This window comes from Euwallacea similis, chromosome 17 (genome assembly GCF_039881205.1).
Source record: "Euwallacea similis isolate ESF13 chromosome 17, ESF131.1, whole genome shotgun sequence".
NCBI lineage: Eukaryota > Metazoa > Arthropoda > Insecta > Coleoptera > Curculionidae > Euwallacea > Euwallacea similis.
Window position 1 is genome coordinate 3,416,921 of NC_089625.1, and position 21,648 is coordinate 3,438,568.

The 21,648-nt window shown below is 36.0% G+C and overlaps 1 protein-coding gene across 42 annotated transcripts in view; it reads left to right on the forward strand.

Moving 5' to 3' along the window:
* The window catches only part of LOC136414528 (zinc finger protein OZF-like), a 183,432-nt gene that overhangs the window by 9,843 nt on the left and 151,941 nt on the right, over window positions 1–21,648 (forward strand). Inside the window, exons 4-5 of one of the 42 annotated variants that reach the window (XM_066398610.1) lie at window positions 12,387–12,704; window positions 12,763–13,696. The exons of 37 other annotated variants lie outside the window; for them this stretch is intronic. In XM_066398610.1, the coding sequence (XP_066254707.1) occupies window positions 12,387–12,704; window positions 12,763–13,681 (1,237 nt within the window). In that variant the 3' untranslated portion in view covers window positions 13,682–13,696. Of the gene's footprint in view, window positions 1–3,505; window positions 4,566–7,173; window positions 8,249–8,769; window positions 9,743–12,386; window positions 12,705–12,762; window positions 13,697–14,800; window positions 15,726–21,648 lie in introns of those variants that run through there. 4 more of the 42 variants (XM_066398636.1, XM_066398628.1, XM_066398623.1 and 1 more) reach the window with 4 other exon arrangements.

Consider the following 21,648-nt stretch of genomic DNA (forward strand, 5'->3'; position numbering starts at 1 on the left):
ATTTGAATCAAAATTTTCATAAAATTTCACGTCAGACTTAAGTGAAAAGCACATTTGTTATACTAATACATCATATTAGTCAAAAAATTATACTATCAACATAAATTTGAGATACCGATAAAAGCATACTTCCCAAAAACATTTCCTCGCCACTCACAAATGTTTCACCAAAAAACTTATGTATCACAATAGTGATACTTTACCGTACGATGAAGCAGTTTGCAGCAGTCGAGGGTGATATATAATTTGTAGTGATTTTTTAAATAAAATCGCTAACTTTAACCTTATTAAAAAACTGTTTTGACAGAATTTTTTCTTCATATTTCTTAAATCAAATGAATTTCAGTAACATAGTTTTCAAATCTTAGTTCAAGATCAGTAACTTTTGCTTTATTTAGCCGACTTTGTAATTCTCAACCGTTTAGAGATAGGAATAAGGAACGACTGCAATTGGACCACCTTGCATAATAATTAGATAATCTAGCAGCCGGCAGTAATTGAAGTTTTAATCTGTCTATAATTCAGACATACTTCGTGTAATAAATTTGTTTATATAACAGATTTTATGGAACATTTGCTGCAGATTCTATCCGCTTACTTTAGGACGTAGTACATATTTTTTTTGGATCGTGATTAGTAGACAAATTTTCCTTTTTATGACTCTAGCTTTAATCTCCAAAAGCTTTCTGACAAATTGCATTGGTCAAAGACAGGCACCCGTTAAATAATGCAATCGTGAAAAGTTTGTAGGCCTACATTCACACCAATTATTTGAACTTTTGAGATGTTCTCTCTCCCTGAATTCTCAACATCAATTCAAAATGCTCATTAGAAATAGAATGTCTTTATCTCACTATTTAGTGGTATACACTCGTATCTCGAACATTCACAGGATTTAAAGTTTTAATGAGATTTATATAATTTAAAATTCTGCGAATGAGCTTATTTGTTCATAGGAGGCAAAAAACATAAATTTGTTATTATATTATACTCTCTTAACATGTTGTTACTTGACCTACAATTAATTTATAATAATTATATGTTTTTTGTTAATTTTTTTTATTTCTCGGGCCAAAGAAAATTATAGTGTTTGTTATAGCACTATTTTCATATCTCGTTAATATACCTAGTCACGTGATTTAAACCGACACTATGCATTCCAGGACCTGTCGCTTAACCTCTAAATGCTCAGTCTGCTCCCTAAAGTTCAACTCTAAACAAGACCTACGTCTCCATTGGAAACAGGTGATCGTGGAGGCTCACTGCCAATGTATTTCCTGCGGCTTGACGAATCAAAGCTGCGATCACTCCTTAAACAATAAGATTTACAATTGTTCCTCTTGCAATGCCGTGCTTGACTCTTCAAAACTCAAACACCACAAGTGTTTCCATGGAACAACTTTGTATAGTAAAATCGAAACTGATATTTGCGTCTTTTGTTCCCAAGAAGTTCCCTTGGGAGAGTTGAAATCCCACGAAGACCGTCACAAAAATCAGGAGAAACTAAAATCGAGACAAAAAAAGAATTTCCCGAAGCAGGGGGTGACCATTTGTACCTTCTGCGGGGTGACTGTCTCTTATACCCAGTTGAAAACGCACGAAAGAACTCATCGAAGGCTTCAAGTGGGCATCTGCAGTATCTGTGGGTTTAGAGCAAAGAATATTTATCAGCATATGGTTACTCATAGGGACGAGAGAAGGTTTCCTTGTGAAAAGTGCGGCCTGGCTTTCAAGTACAATAAAACTTTGAAAGTGCATATGTTGGTGCATGACAGTGTTGGCAAGTTTAAGTGTGAAACATGTGGGAAGGCTTTTAAGACTGCGTATAACCTGAAGGTGCATATGAGGAGCCATCAAGAGGTGAAACCTTTTGGGTGTCAGTATTGTGAGAGGACGTTTACCACCAAGCAATCTAGGGATAATCATACCAAGATTCATATTATTCATAATAGTTAAAAGGGCAATAAAAGTTAGGTTGTTGAAGGGAATGGTTTTCTTTAGTTTTGATGAATGGGAAAAAAGCAATTTTTAGAAAGGTTTTTTATTTTTGGCCTCAGAAGGGTCTAGGCCTGAAAGGTTTTCAAAATGATTTATTTGATATCAATCAAAACTTACATTTTTGTATGGTATTTCATAATCTCCAGTGGACTACAGAATGTTCCTGTTGGTGACAAGTTTCATGTTTCACAATTTGAAGGGAAGTAGGTGGTCTTGGCAAGTATGTAGAGGTTCAAGGTTGTTAGGAAATCTAAGAGTAACACGACATCAAACTGGAAAATTCAGAAATTAGAACTCGATCCTTCATCACTAAAATCCTTTTCATGCATCTTCATTTCTTAAATTACCAAACATGGACTTGACAATTGAAATAATCTAATATAACATTTGGCCGTAAAGAGGAAATGGAAACAGAGAACCCTAGAAGATTTGTAGGCGGGGTTAAAAATATGTAATTTTTTGTACCTCAAAGTTGTATTCTGCTGAAAGGAATGGGGCATTATGTTGTAATGGTATTGGGAATGGATATGTTCGTAGACATCCCATTTGTCCATCTTAAGACAGTCATCGTTGGGACCTAAGATTTTAATTAGTGTGACAATAGATAAGCATTTTGGTTCGCACTCGGTAACAGTACCGTGTCTATGGGTGTGGTAACATTGTGTGGGTTTTACTTGTGAAAATTGCTTAACCACACAGAGACAGTTTGAAATTAATTATAAAATGATAAAAAAAGTTATTAAACGAGAAATGAGAATATAAATATACCACATTGGAAAACTTTAAAAATTATTTTAATTTATCCCGCGTCATACGCTTTGAATAACTTTAATTATCGTCGGATACATGAAAGCAATTTATTAAGTGTCTACAGAACAATGCAAAAAGACGATAGAAGTCCGTCTATCGTATTCTACGATGAAGTATAAGTTAATTATTCCATTAGGAACTACCTGAGAAGTGATCAGAATTCTGAGTTACCTGTAATACTTTTGGTGGTATTTAGTAGGAAAAATTTATGTTTTCTGAATTACAATCTATTAAATTAGTAAAAATGATAAAATGTGTCTATCTCATAAACCTTTTGGGAAGTGTTCTATAATTAATAAGTTCTAGAAAATCCATATATTTTTTGAAATTTGTAAAGACGAAAAACAGAAAATTCATCAATTTTCCTAAATTCTGAGACATATTCAACAATTTTACAATAATTCTTTCAGGAAGACAAGAAGATTTTTTCCATGTCGAGAAATTCATATAAATTCGAACGAAGTTCCGCAATTAAGATATCTTGAAGAAATTCTAAAAAATGCTTAATTTTTCAGAGATTTTGTATAATAAGAAACTATCCACTCATCATGGTTCTTAGTTACGTTCCAATATCATGGTAACTCTTTTCTCAAATTTTCATATATATATTCATTCAAATATTCATCCATTAAATTGTCATTCAGCGGAATTATTGCGTAGCTTGCGAACTCAATCATTCAATATTTCCATTTTCCAGGCCTCAAAAACCACACACTTGCAATGTCTGCCGCAAACACTTTCCTACTGCAAAGCTCCATAGCAACCACATGGACAATCTCCAAGCTTTCGTTTATGTTTATTGCAACTCATGTGGGAGTAGTGACAGTATCAGAAACTCAGAAAAGCATCATGATACATTATTTTTCTGTGCAGTTTGTAAACATTTTCTTAGTGCCTCTTATTGGACTCATAAATGCCTACACAGAAAGCACATTCAGCAACTAGCTGAGGCTGAAAGAAGTTCTTGTCAGATGTGTTTGAAAGAATTGTTTAATGATTTAGATGCGTCTAGACATAGTTGCGCAGATGATAACGAGGTTTACTGTAAGTGCTGCAAAATAACATTTTCTGATTTGAAACTGCACTGCAGGAATTTTGAGCTTAATAATTTTCCTACCAATTACTGCGCCTCTTGTCAAATAAGCTTTAGCTGCGCAGCAAATTATCAAAAGCATCTGCTTGAAAAGCACTTAAGTTCTCATTTTCTTAGCAGTAAACAGGAATTTAATTGCAAATTTTGTTCCTTAAAATTTCCTAACAAAAACCTGTTGACGGCCCATGAACGAAAACTGCACAGCAATGAAACAACCGATTGCCCTCTTTGTAAAAAACAACTCAAACTTGCTAAAATGAAAGGCCATCTTACAACTCATAGGTCTCAGAAATTCTATCAAAACGCCCCAGTGAAGATTTGCAGCATTTGCGGAGCTGCAGTAAAGAATTTTCGAAGACACATGACGACACATGCCAGCGAAAGGAAATACAAGTGCCAGTTGTGCAATAAAGACTTCAAGTTGGCTTGGGACATGAAGAAGCATTTGGTGTCTCATCAGGGTGAAGCCAAGCACAAGTGCTCGGTGTGTGGGAAGGGCTTCAAGTTGGCTTATAACCTTAAAGTGCACCAGCGCATTCACGATAGCATCAAGCCTTTTGATTGTCTGGTGTGCAATAAGAGCTTCACTACCAAGCAATCCAGGAATTTGCACTTGAAAATCCACGATAGGGTGTCGTTTGGAAGTTGAGTGGTCCAATAAACTTTGTGAAAAAGTAGCATTGTGTATTGACAACTTTTTTGTACAAAACTTAGTAAAACCTAATGAAAGTTCCCTATGGATTTCATTTGTAGCTTCAGACAGTCCAATCTTCTAAGTCACTGTTACATTTTAGAGACCAGAATCAAGAGCAACTTCTCTTATGCAATGAGTGCGGTAAGAGAAAGTACCGAACAAGAAATTGTCTACTTATACATTTAGCCAGGCACAGGAATCGCAAAAAGGGCATGTAAGTGAAACGTAAAATCTTCTTTCGTTATGCTTTCACAACCGACTTTAGCTCATATCCATGTAACATATGTGGTACTGTGTATCTGGATCGATCCAGTCTGAAGCTCCATACGCAAAGAATCCATTTAAACGATCTGCAGTATTGCTGCGAGCAATGCGGGAAATCTTTTGTAAATCCCGGTTGTTTGAATCGGCACATTAAGGGTGTGCATGCTCAGCAGAAATCAGAAGAACGCTTTCCTTGTGATGTGGACGGTTGCAGTAAGATTTTCAAAAATAAAGGAACTTTGAATTACCACAAGCATAAACACAAAAGCATTTCCCTTAAATGTGAGTTGTGCCCTAAAACTTTCACCCACCCTTATCGCTTGGCTGTTCACCTCAGAAAGCATCACTCCGGCAAAGACAAGACTATGTTTCAATGCAATATCTGTCAGCTGCAACTCACAACAAAATCTAGTTTGAATGCTCACATTAGGACTCATACAGGGGAGAGACCGTTTGTGTGTGAGCAGTGTGAAAGAGGCTTTACGACAAGTCAGCAGCTTAAGAGTCACAGAGTGGTGCATACCAAGGAAAAACCGTTTGGCTGCACTATGTGCTGTAAGAGGTTCACACAGAGAGGTACTTTAAGTGCTCATTTGAGGACTGGTCATCGGCCTGAGGTTGGGAGGTTTTGAGTAGAAGTTGAGCGTTTATTTTCGTCTCGTGTATCAGTCATGATTGCATCCTGATTTGTCAATTGCTGTAATTGATTGAAAAAAAATAATACGATGAGAAATGAGAAATGTATATATTAAATACGGGTTTCTTTCTTCTTTTATATGTACTTTTTACAGTTCCCATTTATTGTTTATGTTGAGAAATTTTAACAATTTAACGTTATTTAGGGATGCTTGAAAATCAATTCAAAAGTTCTCGTCCCGTATATCCATCATCCGATGATGCGATGATATGACTGGTTATTTGATTCGTCATAAAACGGTTCCTTGTCAGAAAAAGTTAAATAATAAAAAAATGAATTATATTAATATTTCTACATTAATACTATTGCACGTTTTGTTTCTTAATTTTTTTTACAGTTTATTATAACCTTTTTTAGTGACTTTCTATCATTGTGTTGTAGGGTAACGGATGTATGAGAAAGAGTCATTAGTGGTCAGGAGCAGTTCCGTTTTAATTAGTGTTTTTAATTACTTATTATCTACATGACATTGCTGCAATTTTTGGAAATTGGAGAAATTTCCATTACAATGGTCTTTATTCAAAAATTGTTGTAAATGCTTGAAAAGACTATAATAAATGAACTGGAGAAACAATAAAACTAACATTTGATGAAAATTAAAATTGTTAAGTCCTTATTCAATGCCGTACGCTTTGTGTCAATTCCGAGCACTCGTGACGTCAATGTTTCTTCCCATGATGGATGCATGAAAAGCTAACTTGAAACGAAAGAAAATTTAAGTGTCCACTGTGCAACAAATATCTCAAGTTGACTTCGGACGTGATGAAGCCGTTTGTGTACTATTAGGATGAAGCCAAGTATAAGTGCTCGGCTGGCGAGAAGCGCTTCAAGCCGGCTTATAACCTTGAAGTGCACCTAAGTCTTTATGATAGTGTGAAGTCTTAATTATCTGGTGTCTAGTAAGAGTATTAGCACCAAGAAATTTAGGAATATGGACTTAAGATTCATGATAGGATGTTGTTTGGAAGTTGAGTTGTTTGAATACAAAATTGTGAATAACAGGCATTGTTTAGGTATTGATGCCACTTTTTGTCAAATTTAGTGAACTCTATTTTAAGAGTTTGCTTAGATTTTCGGTAGTAAAAAATTCTGGGTTTTATATACGTTTTTTCTTACGTACAAGAATGGCAATAGGGGGCATGTAATGAAATCCAAAACCCCTTTTAAAGATGCTTTCACGATCTACTTTAGTTCATGTCAATTGGCCATATGCGGTAATATCTTCCTGGATCGAACCAATCTGAAGCCGCACAAGCGCAGAATGCACAGTATTCAGTATTATTGGGAGTAATGCTGTAATCATCTTGTGACTGCCGGTAATTGAAAAATTTACTTTAAAATTCTTCCTTCTATGCCCCAATTACGTTATATGTTAAAATGCAGTTTTTAAGGTTTTTAAGGGGCTCCTTGAATACTAATTTCAAATGGTTCCCATGTGATGGTCAGTTTTGCTGAAGTAAGCTTAAGCTGTGAAAAAGAGTTTTCTGTGGTAATATGTAGTTATGCCTAGTTAATTAAATAAATTCGTTTCTATAGTTAGCGTTTTATTTGAACCACGTATACGATTCATCACCCAATATTGCACTAACTCGCATAAAAGCAAAACTTTTGTTACAGCAAACACTTAAAAATCGAGAAAAAATATCCGTATAGGCGTCCAACCGTTTGTCGAGTTATCTTAAAGATACCGAGAATTCTCGTTGAAACTGGTCTGGTACGACTACAGAAAGATCCCCCATTAAAGAAACCTTTGATTTCAAAAAATCCCGAAGATGTTTGGAATGAAACAATTGACAGGCCTATTCAACCTGTAGGGGTACGCCCTAAAGCTGCTCTTAACGATCCAGAGCTTTGGCCTGTAAATGAAAGACATATGGGATCGGATGGAATGTTTAAGTGTCCCAGTTGCGGAAGACTATTCAATAAAAGGACAAATCTTCGAGAACATATTAAGAATATCCATCAGCAGAGATATGCGTGTACTTGCCCGGAATGTGGGAAGTACTTTGTCACTGGGAAGTCTTTGGTTTGTCATAGGGCTAGTATTCACAAAAAGTTCAAATGCTTGTGTGGAGAAGAATGTCCTGACATGGTTGGTTTGAAAGACCATGCAAAAATTTGTCCTCGCAATTTCCGCAATAGATTTCGCGTTGTAACTTGCAGCGCATGTCAAAAGCGAATTGCAGACATTGAAATTGACTCTCATATAACTCAGGATCATCCAGGTGAAAATGCTATAGGAATCCGGGTATGTCCTCGTGAAGGCTGCGGCGCTAATTTCGATTCCTATGTGGGGTTGATCAATCATCTACGCATGCATCGCAAGAAGTACCCAACTAATAACTCGAAAAGTTCTCACGTGAGAAGAAAATATCAGTGTTGCGTGTGCGGTAAGACTTATACCAGCGCTCCATTTCTGGAGGATCATGTGCGTATGCACGCAGGTAGTCGACCGTTTATGTGCGAGAAATGTGGAAGAACCTTCACCAGTAATAGTTACTTGAAAACACACATGAGTGTGCACAGAAAGGTACCCGAGTACAGGTGTACAGTGTGTGGGAAGGACTACATGAATCGGGCTGCATTGTACTTACACGAGAAAGAGAAACATCCGGAAGTTATCGGAAGGATTAAGAGAGGAGCTAGGAAAATAGTGGCACAAATTGAAGAAGATTAGTTAGGGGTCATAGTAAGTGTAGAAGTATTAATATTTTTGTTAAACTTCTTATTTTTCTATTGTAAATTTGTATATTTATGTGTAATAATAATAATAATAATAGTAATAAAAGTGCTTTATTCCCGTAGTAGCGACAATTTCACCGATATAGCTTAGTTATTACCCATTAAAGAAAACTATATCATTACAAGTGAGAGAAGAAAGTATCATTAGATAATTAAAAGAACAACACACAAACCAATATTTTGCCTGAAATGCAATTAGGAACCTTAACATGTGGTTTCTAAAATGGTTGACGGATTTGGTATAGGGAAAACAAAATTTGATGTAACACCCACTGCAACCCATTAAAAAAATCGTCCATGATGTAATATATTTTATAGTTTACCCTGCATATTTCACTTTTAAGTCAAAAAATGCGCGAGTGGAAAAAAATTGAGAGGATTAATTTGCAATGAATGTATCCTATAATTTATGTACGTAAACACTTCCATAACGGGCGTTAATTGGTGTTTAGTAACGTTGCTTATTTTCAGCTTTAATGACGATTTTCCTTGGGGTAAAACTTACGAATGTCCCCTCTGCAACTCCCTCTTCAGGTCCAATGTCGATCTCCTAAAGCACAAAATAATCTGCGATCCTGCTGCTTTGTACGAGTCCTGCAACGCTTGCGCCAAGTTTATACGGAAAGAAAAGATGGAAAACCACATTAAAAGACATGGAATCAAAAGAAAAAAGCAACAGCATTCGTGCGATAAGTGCGGAAAGTCCTTCAATAGTCGCCAGTACTTGAAGATCCACATAGAGGTTGTGCATGATGCTAAGAATGTTCAGTATCCTTGTGATGTTTGTGGAAAGATTTTTTCTACGAAATACCGGGCTACATATCACAAAAAGACAATTCATCTCAAGGATTTTAATATGTACTGTGAACAGTGCGGAAGAGGATTTCTGCATCTCACAGAACTCACCACTCATGTAAGGAAAGTCCATGATAAGGAAGTGACAACTTTTGCCTGCCATTTTGAGCATTGCAATAAACGCTTTCGCGCAAATGCATCCTTACAGTACCACCTTCAAATTGAGCATTCAGATGTTCAAAACCAGCACATATGTCTTACATGCAATAAAACATTTAATCACATTTCGCTTTACCGACGGCATTTGACTCGGCACTCTGACGCCAAAAGGTTCAAGTGCGATTTGTGCGGGAATAGATACACTGCGAAACATGCTATGGAGATTCATAGGAGGTCGCACACTGGAGAAAGACCTTTTATGTGCGAGATTTGCGGGAGTTCTTTTACTGCTATGAAATTTTTGACTGTGCATAAAGTGGTGCACTCTGAGGAAAGACCTTTTATATGTAAAGTGTGTGGGAAAAGCTTCACGCAGAAGGGAACTTTGAATTTGCATGAGAAGAAGGAACATCTGGGCAAAGGGGAATTTAGTCAGAAGAATGTCATTAAAGAGGAGGAGGTGCCTTTTTATTAGTTGTTTAAGTCTGTTAATGTTACATGAGTATTAGGTCTTTTCTTCAATATTTTGTCAATATTTGTTTGGTATATGTGCAGAACAAATTATTTTTTGTATGTTTTAGTATTTCGTAAGTTTTTTATATCAGCCATTTTGGGTATTATAAGGTAAGTAATCACATAGGTGTTTAGAAGCTGCAAAGTTCTAAGTTTGTGGTAGTTGATTTATTAGGTAGGGATTCACAGTTTTACTTGATTTTGGAGCTATTTTACTTGGTTTGAAATGAAGTTTTTTTATAAGTGTTTTGCTTTAGCTTTCTTCGAAACCGATTCTCGGATTTTTGTGCTGAGATTTATCAGACTCATTTCAATCAAACCGTTTGAAAATAATTATTAAACCGTTATTATTGAAGTTAGATTAAGAATTTATTTTTCAAGTAGTACTTCGCCAAAATAGCAAACCACTTGACTTAAAGGATCATTGTTTTCTTTCAAATGGTTGCACTTTTTCCAATTTCTCCCCAGGCATCGAATTACTATTTTTAATCACCATTTCCACTTTTTTAGACTTTGCAAATTAACCTCACAACTCTTCTTGAAGACTAGTTGCTTCGCAACGCATTGCATTATCTGCTACACCTTAGTGGATTCCGACAAATACCGACGCCACCTGCGTCCGCATAAGCTTAAAAGCTCTTTTGGAGACCTGAAATTCAAGTGCAATATCTGTAAAACAAGTTTTTCCCGCAAAGATACCCTTAGGGCCCATCGGCAGGTCCACAGCGGCAAGGTGGTTTCTCGGTGGTTACAAGTGAAAATGATATAGAAAAAATTGCTTTTTTGTGGAAACTCTGTTTTTCAGTATTTTCCTCTTTTAATGTCGGTAGGTAAGATATCAAACCTACAAAGGGTCAATTGTTTTTATTGTTGTATGGGTGTTTACAGAATTTAGCAGTCATTCAGAATTCTATGTAGTAATTCGTTTGCTACTGTCATGTTTAAGAACATTTTTAAATGTACTGGAATATTTAGACAAAAATGAAAATCAGCAATTGTTTCAGTATTAAATATATCCTAAACTATGTACTGCATAAATTTAGAAACGATTCGTGATGCATATTTACCTATGTTGACAAGAAGTTCAAATGCTTATGTGGCAAAAACGGTTATGACTATAGTCCTAAAAGAAGTTAGATTAAGAATTAATTTTTCATATGGTTGCAATTTTGCCAATTTTCCTTATGCCTCAACCCACTATTTTTAATCCACATTTCCGCTTTTTAGACTTTGCAAATCTACCTCACAGCCCTCCTTGAAGACCAGTTGTTTCGCAACATATTGCATCATCTGCTACACCTTAGTGGATTCCGACAAGTACCGAAACCACTTGCGATTGCATAAGCTTAAAGGTCCTTCTGGAAGCATGAAATTTAAATGCAATATCTGTCAGGCCAGTTTTTCCCGCAAAGACGCCCTTAAAGTCCATCAGCAGGTTCATATCGATAAGGTTCTCAGGGCTCGACATTCATGCGATCAATGTGGAAGGGTTTTCTTGCACTTGAAAGCCCTGAATTTTCACATAAAACGAGTGCATACTAAAGAGTTCAAGTTCCATTGTACTAAGTGCAACAAAGGGTTTGTGTATCAAGGGGCGTTGAACCAGCACTTGAAAGTGGTTCATCTGAAGTCGGATGCAATTCTCTATAAGTGCTCTTATGAGGGTTGCAATAAAGTCATGAAATGTCAAAGCTCTTTGAGGTACCATATGTATATCCATGAGGGTAATAATTATATTTGCGACCAATGTGGGCAGATGTTTACGCACCCTCATCTGTACCAAAGGCATTTGCGCAAGCACAGTCAAACCCCTAAGATGTACACGTGTAAAGTCTGTGATAAAAGCGTGACTTCCACTTCAAGTTTGGAGGATCACATGAGGGTGCATAGTGGTGAGAAGCCCTATATATGCGAGCACTGCGGTAAGGGGTTTAGGACCAGGGTGATTTTATCCAGTCATTTAGTGGTGCATACCAAGGAGAAGAAGCATGTTTGCCAATTTTGTGAAAAGGCCTTTACGCAGAGGAGTCCCTTGAAGAATCATTTGGTAAAAGTCCATCAGAAGGAGGTGAAGGAGGGGAAAACATAGATAAAGTTGTTGGAAATTGTCTTTTTGATATTACGTTGAAAATGTCGCTTTATTAAATTAATTTGTGTGTGTGGGGGGTTAAAATGAAATAGAAGAGGTTTATTTTCATCGAAACACGGTTTCCCAGTGTTTTTTTCTTTTCATGTAAGACATCATGTTTACCTTTTAAACGGCATTATAATAGGCTCTAAAGTCTCATCTCTTACTATAACTATTAATATCTAATTCTATATATTTCTCTGTTGAAAATGTGTTTGATGTTTCAATATATTCCAGTTTCTTCTCATTCTCGATAAAACTTGTGAAATTAATGTTAGATTAAACTGAAAGAAGTAAATCTTAATTAAAAATCAAAATTTTAATAAAACTGAAATAACAAGACAAAATTGTTGTAATTGAAGGAGTGAACGTTGAAATTTATGTGATAGGTACTTCCTATCATCACTAATGTATTTTGCAGAATCTTCAGCTACGAAACCTAGGTTATCACGCAGCCACATTCATTATGAAACTTATACTTAAATAATTTTAGAGAGGAGAAGGCAAGACTTATTTTCATCATAAGCAAAGATCTTCCTGAGGATACCTACGCCAAAAACCACATTTGCAGCTACTGTGGAAAGACCTTCGACAGACCACGAGGCCTCAGAGCTCATGTTGCACGAATCCACACTAAGCAATATGACTTTCACTGTCCGAAGTGTAATGTAGGATACGTCACGAAATATTTGTTAAAGAGGCATATGGATAGTGTGCACGGAAATGTTTACTTTTATTGTGAATTGTGTGAAAAAAAGTTCAAGCATCCACTTTTTTTGAAGACGCACATGAAGCTTCACAACACTGAAGGGTAATTCAGCGGTTTATTTTTATCTGTAACCGAAAAAGTTAAAAAAAAACACTTTCAGGCAGCAGATTTACAACTGCTCAAATTGCGGCAAGGGATTAAGATACAAGAAATCTCTAGTGAGTCATGAAATGCGATGTAAAGGATTGACCTTTAAGGTGAAGTGTGAAGTTTGCTATAAAATGGTGGATAACTCTAATATGAAATATCACTTGTGGGTTCACCGCACGGCAGCCATACACGAATGTTATATTTGCCATAAAAAGTTTCGAGATAAGGGGTATTTAGTTAAGCACATAAAATATCATAAAGGGGAGTTGAAGTATCCTTGTGATGTTTGCGGGAAGTTCTATAGTAGCAAGATGGCCGCTGATGATCACAAAGTCAGCGCTCACACTAAGAAGTATGAAGCATTTTGTGATGTTTGCGGTAAAGGATTTCCCTCCTTGAACAGAGTGAAACATCACTTATCGGTGTCCCATCGACCTGAAGATGCTCCCATTAAAATGTTCCCTTGCCCTTTTGAGGGTTGCAATAAAACTTTCAGAGGTCATGCCTCTTTAAATTTCCATCTGCCAACCCATAATACCGAAAAACCTCTTCACCAATGTCCATATTGCCCTAAAACTTTTGGACATCCTCTATCCTATAAGCGACACATAAAAGGAAAACATACGGAAGAAGGGAGACTCGGCCACACATGTCATATATGCAAGAAGGTACTTACCTCTCAGAACAGCTTAAGAGATCATCTTCGTTCACACACGGGAGAGAAACCATACTCCTGTGAGGTTTGCGAGAAACCTTTCAAAACAAAGGGCTTATTGAGGATTCATTCGGTTATACACAGTAAAGTGAGGCCTTACATTTGCAAAGTGTGTAAAAAGGGATTTACGCAGTATGGAAGTTTGAAGGGACACTTCTTGAAAATGCATCCTGAGGAAGAGTGGAAAGGAACGGCAAAGGAGAAGTCTAGTTAGTTGAGCATGTTAGTAGAAAAGTATAAACCTATTCGTTTTAGAGATTCGTCAAGTAAGTTGATATTGGAAATGGAATTACTCAAAAGAATAAATACTTGACTTGATTTCTATAAATTGAAGTCTTGTAATCCACATTTTGCTTAGAACATGTTCACATTTTTGAGTTGCTTGATTTAAAGTTTTCTATGAAAAAAATTACTTCATTTATTTAGATAATTCGGGTTAGTTCAGGTTTCTTCGATTAGTTTTCTAAGCTAGGCGTAGTTTCAGTTGTTAAGATTTGTACTAAAGGATGTGGTTATCCTGCTTTTAAATAGGAGTTGACGTACGAATTTTTAACAGTTGTGAAATCGTTGATTCTGTTGAATCTAGCCACCATCTCTACATAACCTGAAATGTTGAATTTTATTGGTGAAAAACCCGAGGCGTAGTGATAGGAACATTTCAGTTCCATGAACGAAAATATCAATTTTTATTCTTTTGGTTTAGTAGCACTTTAGGTATTTGAGATGTGTTTTTAATTGGCTTTAGGTTTAGGATTCGTTAATAAAAATTCTTATAAAGTGCTTTAATAATTAATCACAATTTTTACTTTTTAATGAGGTTTTCATTGACAAATTCTTTTCTTAACGAAAAGAAAACCATCATTTCCTTCATATCGGATCAAAACAATTTCACAATGAATTAGTTATGGGAGAGAAATTTATTATAATTATTCGCTTGTTAAAACCAGACCATGAAACTGCTTGATTTATATGCTATATGTGAAATTTGATTTACGTCAAGTGAAGTAGCTTCAAAATGAAGTGAAACCATGGGTTTAGACACTCGATTTAAATTCCTTAAGGAATTTAAATATTGTATACTAAGCATGATTTGTGATGTTTTATTGTTACGTTTTGCAAATAATTTGGAATAAAATGCCATTTTTTATGTTGATGTCAATGATTTCTTGAAGTAACTGGTGAACATCTGAGCTTCCTTCGACTTTTACACCGGCTCAAAAACCTATCCATGGAACACTCTATGAACGCCATACGAAGAAGTTGATCTGCTCAAAAACGCTATAAAGAGTGCCGTCAAGAAAACATTTCTCAATATATAATTATTTAATTTTAGGTTTATCCAATTTCAATGCTCCAAATGCCAACTCACCTTCATCACCGAAAAAATCTGGGTGCAGCACCAACTATCCTGTCTCTACAAAAAATGTGAAACTTGCGGTCGTCAAGTGGAACAGAACAGACTTTATAGACACATGCGCTCTCATAAAAAACCCAAATTCAACTGTACTGCTTGCGGGAAAATCTTCAAAGAAAACTTCCAGCTGAAAAGGCACACTCTTACCGTGCATGAAAGACGTGATAGATGTCCTTGTTACGTTTGCGGCAAGATTTTTAACTCTAGACGCAATGCTGAAGCTCACGTTAAGAAATATCACACCAAAGAGTTTAAGGTTTACTGTGAAGAGTGCGGATTGGGATTTGTAGGTGCTAGTTACCTTAATGCTCATAAAAAGGTGAAACACCGCAAAGAAAAAGCGCCTTTGAAGCTTTTCCATTGCTCCTCTGAAGGTTGCGATAAGACTTACTACTCCAAGAGCTCCTTAGATAATCACATGTACCTTCATGATACAATCAAGCAGTCATTCTCCTGTCCTCACTGCTCGAAAGCTTTCGAATGTCCTAGACCTCTCAAACGCCATTTGAAAGTGCACCATAGTGGAGGTCCTTCTCACTATACCTGCAAATTATGCGGGAAAAAGTTGAAGACTTCTGCGGGACTGAAAATGCATCTACGCAGTCATACAGGGCAGAAACCTCATGCGTGTCACTACTGTGATAAATCCTTTGTTAGCCAATCGTATTTGAAAGTTCATTTGTTGGTCCATACCACACAAAAGCCCTACGAATGCGCGGTTTGCACCAAACAGTTCACACAACGTGGTAATGCTATTACACATTTCAGGAAGAATCATCCCGGAGGGTCGTTGGATCAGATTGTGAAAATTAAGATTGAGGTTTTATGAATGAAATATATTATGATTCTGTGGAGAATTCCATTTGAAAAAGGTAAAATGTGAAGTTTCATTATATCTTTTCGTCAAGTAAAATTTTCCACAGAATGAAGAATTGCAAACCCTTTATAAGCAAACTTAATAAGTTATAACTAAAATTTTTACAAATAGAAGATTAATATTCTGTGAGAAATAATTTAAGTTTGGATTTTTTAACAATTCCGCAGAAGCAAGTATAATAAATATGAAGTAAGTATTAAAATTTTTGTGTGGGAGACGTTATTCCCAAGCAGAATGTATAGGACAAAATGTTATAAAATTTGCAAGCAAATCTGTTTTGTCATACTACAGGTGCACGTGATTTTACAGTCATTCTATTCAAAAGTCGGCAAATTCCATCGAACTATTACATATAGTGATTTTGATTTACATTTTAAAACCTAATTATATTTTTTGACGAATTTGTTCAATTATTTGTTGTATTTTATGGTTATGCTCAATTTCATTCTTTTTCTATCTGCAATAATCAATTGCAACTAAACTGCAAAATAGGCCTATTTCTGAATTTCTATTTTGTAATTGTGTTACTTCTTTCGTATTCATTGTACTTAGTTCTGTGTAAACGCTAAAAATTCCAAATTTAAATCAAATTTCCTACATCTGAAAAATGTATTGTCATGTTTTAGATCTTCAAAGAAATTCAAATGTCTCCATTGCGGCAAATCCTTCATCACCAAAGTCATCCTCGATGAACACGCTGTTGTTAGGCACACCCACCAATACCGGTACTTTTGCGACTTCTGCGACAAAGGGTTCTTTATGGCGTGCCGGAAACGGTACCATGAAAAACTGGTTCATCATAAAGTCCTTAATCCTACACAACCATTTTTATGTAACCAATGTGGTAAAACTTTAGCCAACAAGTACTCATTGCGTCAACATAAGTTCTTGATGCACGAAAAAACCATCAAGTACTACTGTGATAAGTGCGGAAAGGGATTTCCCATGATGAATTACTTAGTGCAACACGAAAGGGTCAATCATGTTAAATTGGAGCCGTTCCAGTGCCATATAGAAGGCTGTGGCAAGAAATTTAAGATTAAGGACTCGTTAAAGAAGCATCAGTTGATTCATGAGAAAAATAGGGAATTTTGCTGCGAATATTGCTCCAAGAAGTACATCCATGTAAATTCGTTTAAAAGACATTTAAGAGAACACTCGAGGGGCAAGAAAGTGTTTCAGTGTGAGGTTTGTAAGAAGGTAGTAACCAGCAATACAAGCCTACAGGATCACATGAGGACTCATACTGGGGAGAAACCCTTCCAGTGTTCTGGATGCTCTAAAACCTTTGTCACAAGAAAACAACTTAAAATTCATAGTGTGGTACATACGAAGGAGAAGAGATTTATTTGCATCTTGTGTGATAAGCGGTATACACAGAGGGGAAGTTTGAGAGCTCATTTGATGAAGAATCATTCTGAAAATGTCATCTGAGGGTAAAACCAATAAATTATTTGCACAAATTTTTTTTTCTGTTTTCTTTTTTAATTCTAACCTTCAACTGTTTGTGACGATTTTCTCAATTTGTTTGTAGGATTGTAAAGCATTGTTTTTACCAATGCTCTCAATTCACCAAAAGGCAAACCACCAAAGCCTTTTTGCTCAAGTATAGGGGTTTCCATAGAGTAAAGAAATATTTTTGCGATCTCTGCCTTAGAAAGTACGTTTTTCCTTACGTGCTGAAGCGGCATAAAGGGCTATCACATACTGAGAAAAATAGATAAATACGATATTTGCAGTAGACTTCCTTTTTAAATTCACTCTGATTGATAACACGTATAATGTGGCAGATTCTTCTGGGGAAAGTGACTCATAATGGATAGTTAATGTGTCATAGGCGGTATGGGAAATGTTAAAACTACTTAAAAAACTACATTATAAACTAATATTAAAAAACTATTATAAGAAAATTATAGATCGATACCCCTTTATGGCGTGGAGTGGGACACCAGCTCATTTTGAATATGTAAGCTGGGGTACGAAAAGGGGTTGAAAGGAAATTAAAGAAAATTAAGAGGAATAATAATACGATAGGTCTGTGGCAAATCTTTCGTTAATGAAAGAGAATGTGCATTGTCTATTATTTTTCTATTAGACGAGACTATCTTATAATTCGTCTGTGAAAGAAATCTTTGGGTTCGTCTTACACAGACAAACAATTTACAGTTCTCATAGGTTCTTTCCATTTATGAAGGAAATCCTAAATTCCTGCTTTTTTAAGAGTTTCTTCTTCTCAATCTATCCAAAACCATCAGGTCTTTCTTTTCTCTTACTGGGAGAGGATTTACAGCTTTTTAAAATGTTAAAGTTAATTACTCGTAGTAGGAATCTATTACATAAGCACAATAATAGGACTTGTGGACGACGGATTACAATAAAAATATGTCTTACTGGTATTAAATATTTCTTTCAATATGGTACTATTGTAGGTTGCATTGCCCTAGCTGCCTCCAAAAATTCCCAAACACCCCCAAACTGAAGAAGCACCTCCGGCAAGTGCACTCTGGAACCAGACCTCAATGTCATTTGTGCTCTAAGCAGTTTTTCTCAAAGTTTGTGCTCCAAAGGCACCACTCCCAGATACATTCCTCTTCAAGGGCTTTTGTTTGCGAGTTTTGTCCCAAATCCTTCGAGAAATTGGACCAAAAAACCAAGCATGAAATGTCTAGACACTTGAAAATTCGGAACATGCATAGTTGCGATTTTTGTCAACAGGAATTTTATTGCAAAAACATCTTGGAGAGCCACGTAAAAATAAAGTACCAGGGGGTTACTTTTAAGTGTCCGGTATGTCACAAGCCTTTCCTCAATGAGGTTACAATGCATAGACATCAAGAATCTCACAACCCTCATTACCATAAGTCGGAATATCCTTGTGAGTTGTGTAGTAGCGTTCTAGGGACTTTGAGCTCCTATAAAAAGCACAAAAAGTCTCACGAAATGTCTAAACCTTTAGTTGTTTGTAATGTGTGTGGTAAAACCATCATGAGAGACAATTTTGCTATTCATTTGAGAAGACATACAAGAGAGAAGCCGTTTCATTGCAATTTGTGTCCGACAGCTTTCATTAGGAGCAGTTTGTTGGCAGAACATATGCGGAAGCATTCAAAGGAAAAACCCTATCAGTGCTCTTTTTGCGAAAAACGCTTTATTGTGAAAACAGCTCTAAATAATCATCAGCTTCTTCATAAAGGGAAACGGGATTGGAAATGTGAGGTTTGTCTAAGAGGGTTTTATCATAAAGCGCAATTAAGAGCTCATCGATGTATGGGTAGGAGTAATTGAACAATAAATATTTTGGAAAAGTCCTGTATGTTAGTTTTATTTCTATGTTAGTTTATTGAGCTTTTGGTAAAGCATTTTTTGACAAAAATTACCTTTTAGGCCCATACAAGGCATTTCAGATGCTAGGGACGCAGTGATTGATGAGATATTAACACAAACGGGAAACAAGGTTTTAATTGTCAAATTGATAAAGCATAAATTTAATGTAACTGAGCGTGATTACTTGAGAGTTTTGATCAGGGTGAAAAGGATGCGGAGGAGGTGGAGATAGAGGTATGTTTCCTTTTGACATCGTTACTAAGTCCTGAACCCCATAACACTATTGAAAATGATTGTCAATTTGATCATATGGAGAGTGAATGTAATGCTGAAGAAATAGAACAAAGAAGTCTTTTGGAATCGTCACTGAGTTCCAAAGAGTCCGTAGTGAAAGAAGTTAAACTTGCTATTAAGACTGGAGGGGGTGTTGAAGCAGATAAGAAAGGAGGCAGCTCTTTTTTGGATTTTTTACAGATATCTAATGAATTTAATGGAAATGCTGAGAAACTTACAATTTCGAGTGAAGGAAGTGATGAAGTAATAAAGGAAGGAAGTACTTCTCTTATGACATCGTCACAGAATTCTTATGAACCCATTGAGAATAAAGTAAAAGGACGCAGTTATCTATTGGAATCAAGTCAAAGTGCATTGGGAACTTCTGAATCTGACAGAAAAGTAATTGATAAAGAGTTATTCAGAAAGAAATTGTCTCCCGAAAAGTCTGACGGTGAAGTAGATGAAGCGTTGTTTGGAGTTATAGATTTGATCGCAGAAGATAATAATGTTCAACAATATTATGATGAATTCGTTAAAGCCAAACCGGGATAAAAACTTCAAACCTGCTCAACATCTTGGGGCAGCAGGTTTCTTCAAGAAAGATAATAGTAGTGATAATATTAATTTATCAGTAAAACAATTTCCTTCAACGTCCCGAAAATTCATCAAATCAGGACAGACCATGAATTCTAAAGCTGGTAATGAAGAATCAACAGATGTAGTTATAGATTTAAAGTCTGTGTCGAATGTTTGCGATGTGATCAGCAAACTTAGGTTTTTAGACCTAAACAATGTTAACAAACCAGTTGGAGACAAATGTGACATATCACTTTTAGATAAAGCTGACTTAATAGTTAAAGTCAACCAATTAGTTTCAGTCACACATGACACTCTAGTCACAAATCCAGTAGTTTCAAATAAGCCTCTCATTAGAAAACTCTACTGCCACAAATGCAGCGTGCTCTTTGATGATTTTTGGAAAGTTGCACGATCACATCTTTAAATCCACGCAAAGCGGCCATTTTTTCAATTGTGCTAGCTGCAGGTTATATCGTCGGAAAAAGCTTAGTGAATCTTGTTTTGCACACATAGAATAATTTTTGCACTGTTGATTATGCGAACATGTGTGAAAAGCAGCAGCCCGGTCGATTTCGCTAGTTTTGCGAGCTTTGCGGCAAAAGCGAAAACCTGTTCTCCGAATTGTTAAATCATTATAACAAGCATTCCTATGTGTTGATTTGCTGCTCCGCTCGCAACGTTAAAGTTGGGACTTTCACAGAATTAGTGATACATTACCGAAACCATGTGGTGTTTGGCAATATTGAGCTTAAGTGCACTACATGTCAGCTGTCGTTTTATTCACCACTAACTTATAAGCGACATTTTATTGCTGTGCATAAAAACAATTGCTTTGTTCGCTTTGACTGCGAATTATGTCCAAGATTTTTTATGGACGATGATGAGAAGGTTTTGTTCCATATTCAAAGCCATTGCATTGTGGGAACGAAACAAGGGAGGTCCAAAAGAGATGTTAGTAATGTGATGTGTGAAATTTGCTCTATAATATTCAATGGTGAAGGTGAATGTGTCAAGCATAAAGAAGTAGCTCATAAGTTGCTGCCGACCACTCAGCTTCAATGCAAGTTTCGCAATACTTTTATTATGTATAAAAATATAGTTAAACATACGTTTGAACATCGAGTGTCAAAAATCAGAAAATTGAAGAAAGTTGTATCAGAGTATTCAAGTTAAGGTCAGTTCAAGATCCAGTCTTCTACAAAGCCTAAACCATCTTCAATAGTTACTTCAGCTCTTAATAAACCTGTTGGTATTACTACAACGCAATCTAAGGCTGTAGGACAAAAAAATCCATCATTGTTTGATGTGTCGGTGGATGAGCAGGGACAAAGTTTCAGGCAATCTAGTCAAAATCTAAAGCTTATACCTATAATATCATTAAATATGCCTCGAGAGGCTAGAATCACAATGTGGGAAGGTCTATTCCATGGAAATCCAGTATATCTTCTAATAACACTGCTATGCATTTGCAAGATATGACCAGGAAAGATTCTAATAATTTCCTCGAATGGTGTTCTTATGGGAATAATAAAGAGAAGTTTTTATCTAAATATTCAAAGGAGAATGAAATATTTACTTATGGAGATCACTCTAGATCAAAGCAAGCTTTTATGTATGACTTCAATAAATTTAGAGAATATAGAGACTCCACCATAAAGGACGAAATTGTTGAATATAAATCAAGAGATTGTAAATCAAAAGAGGAACCGAG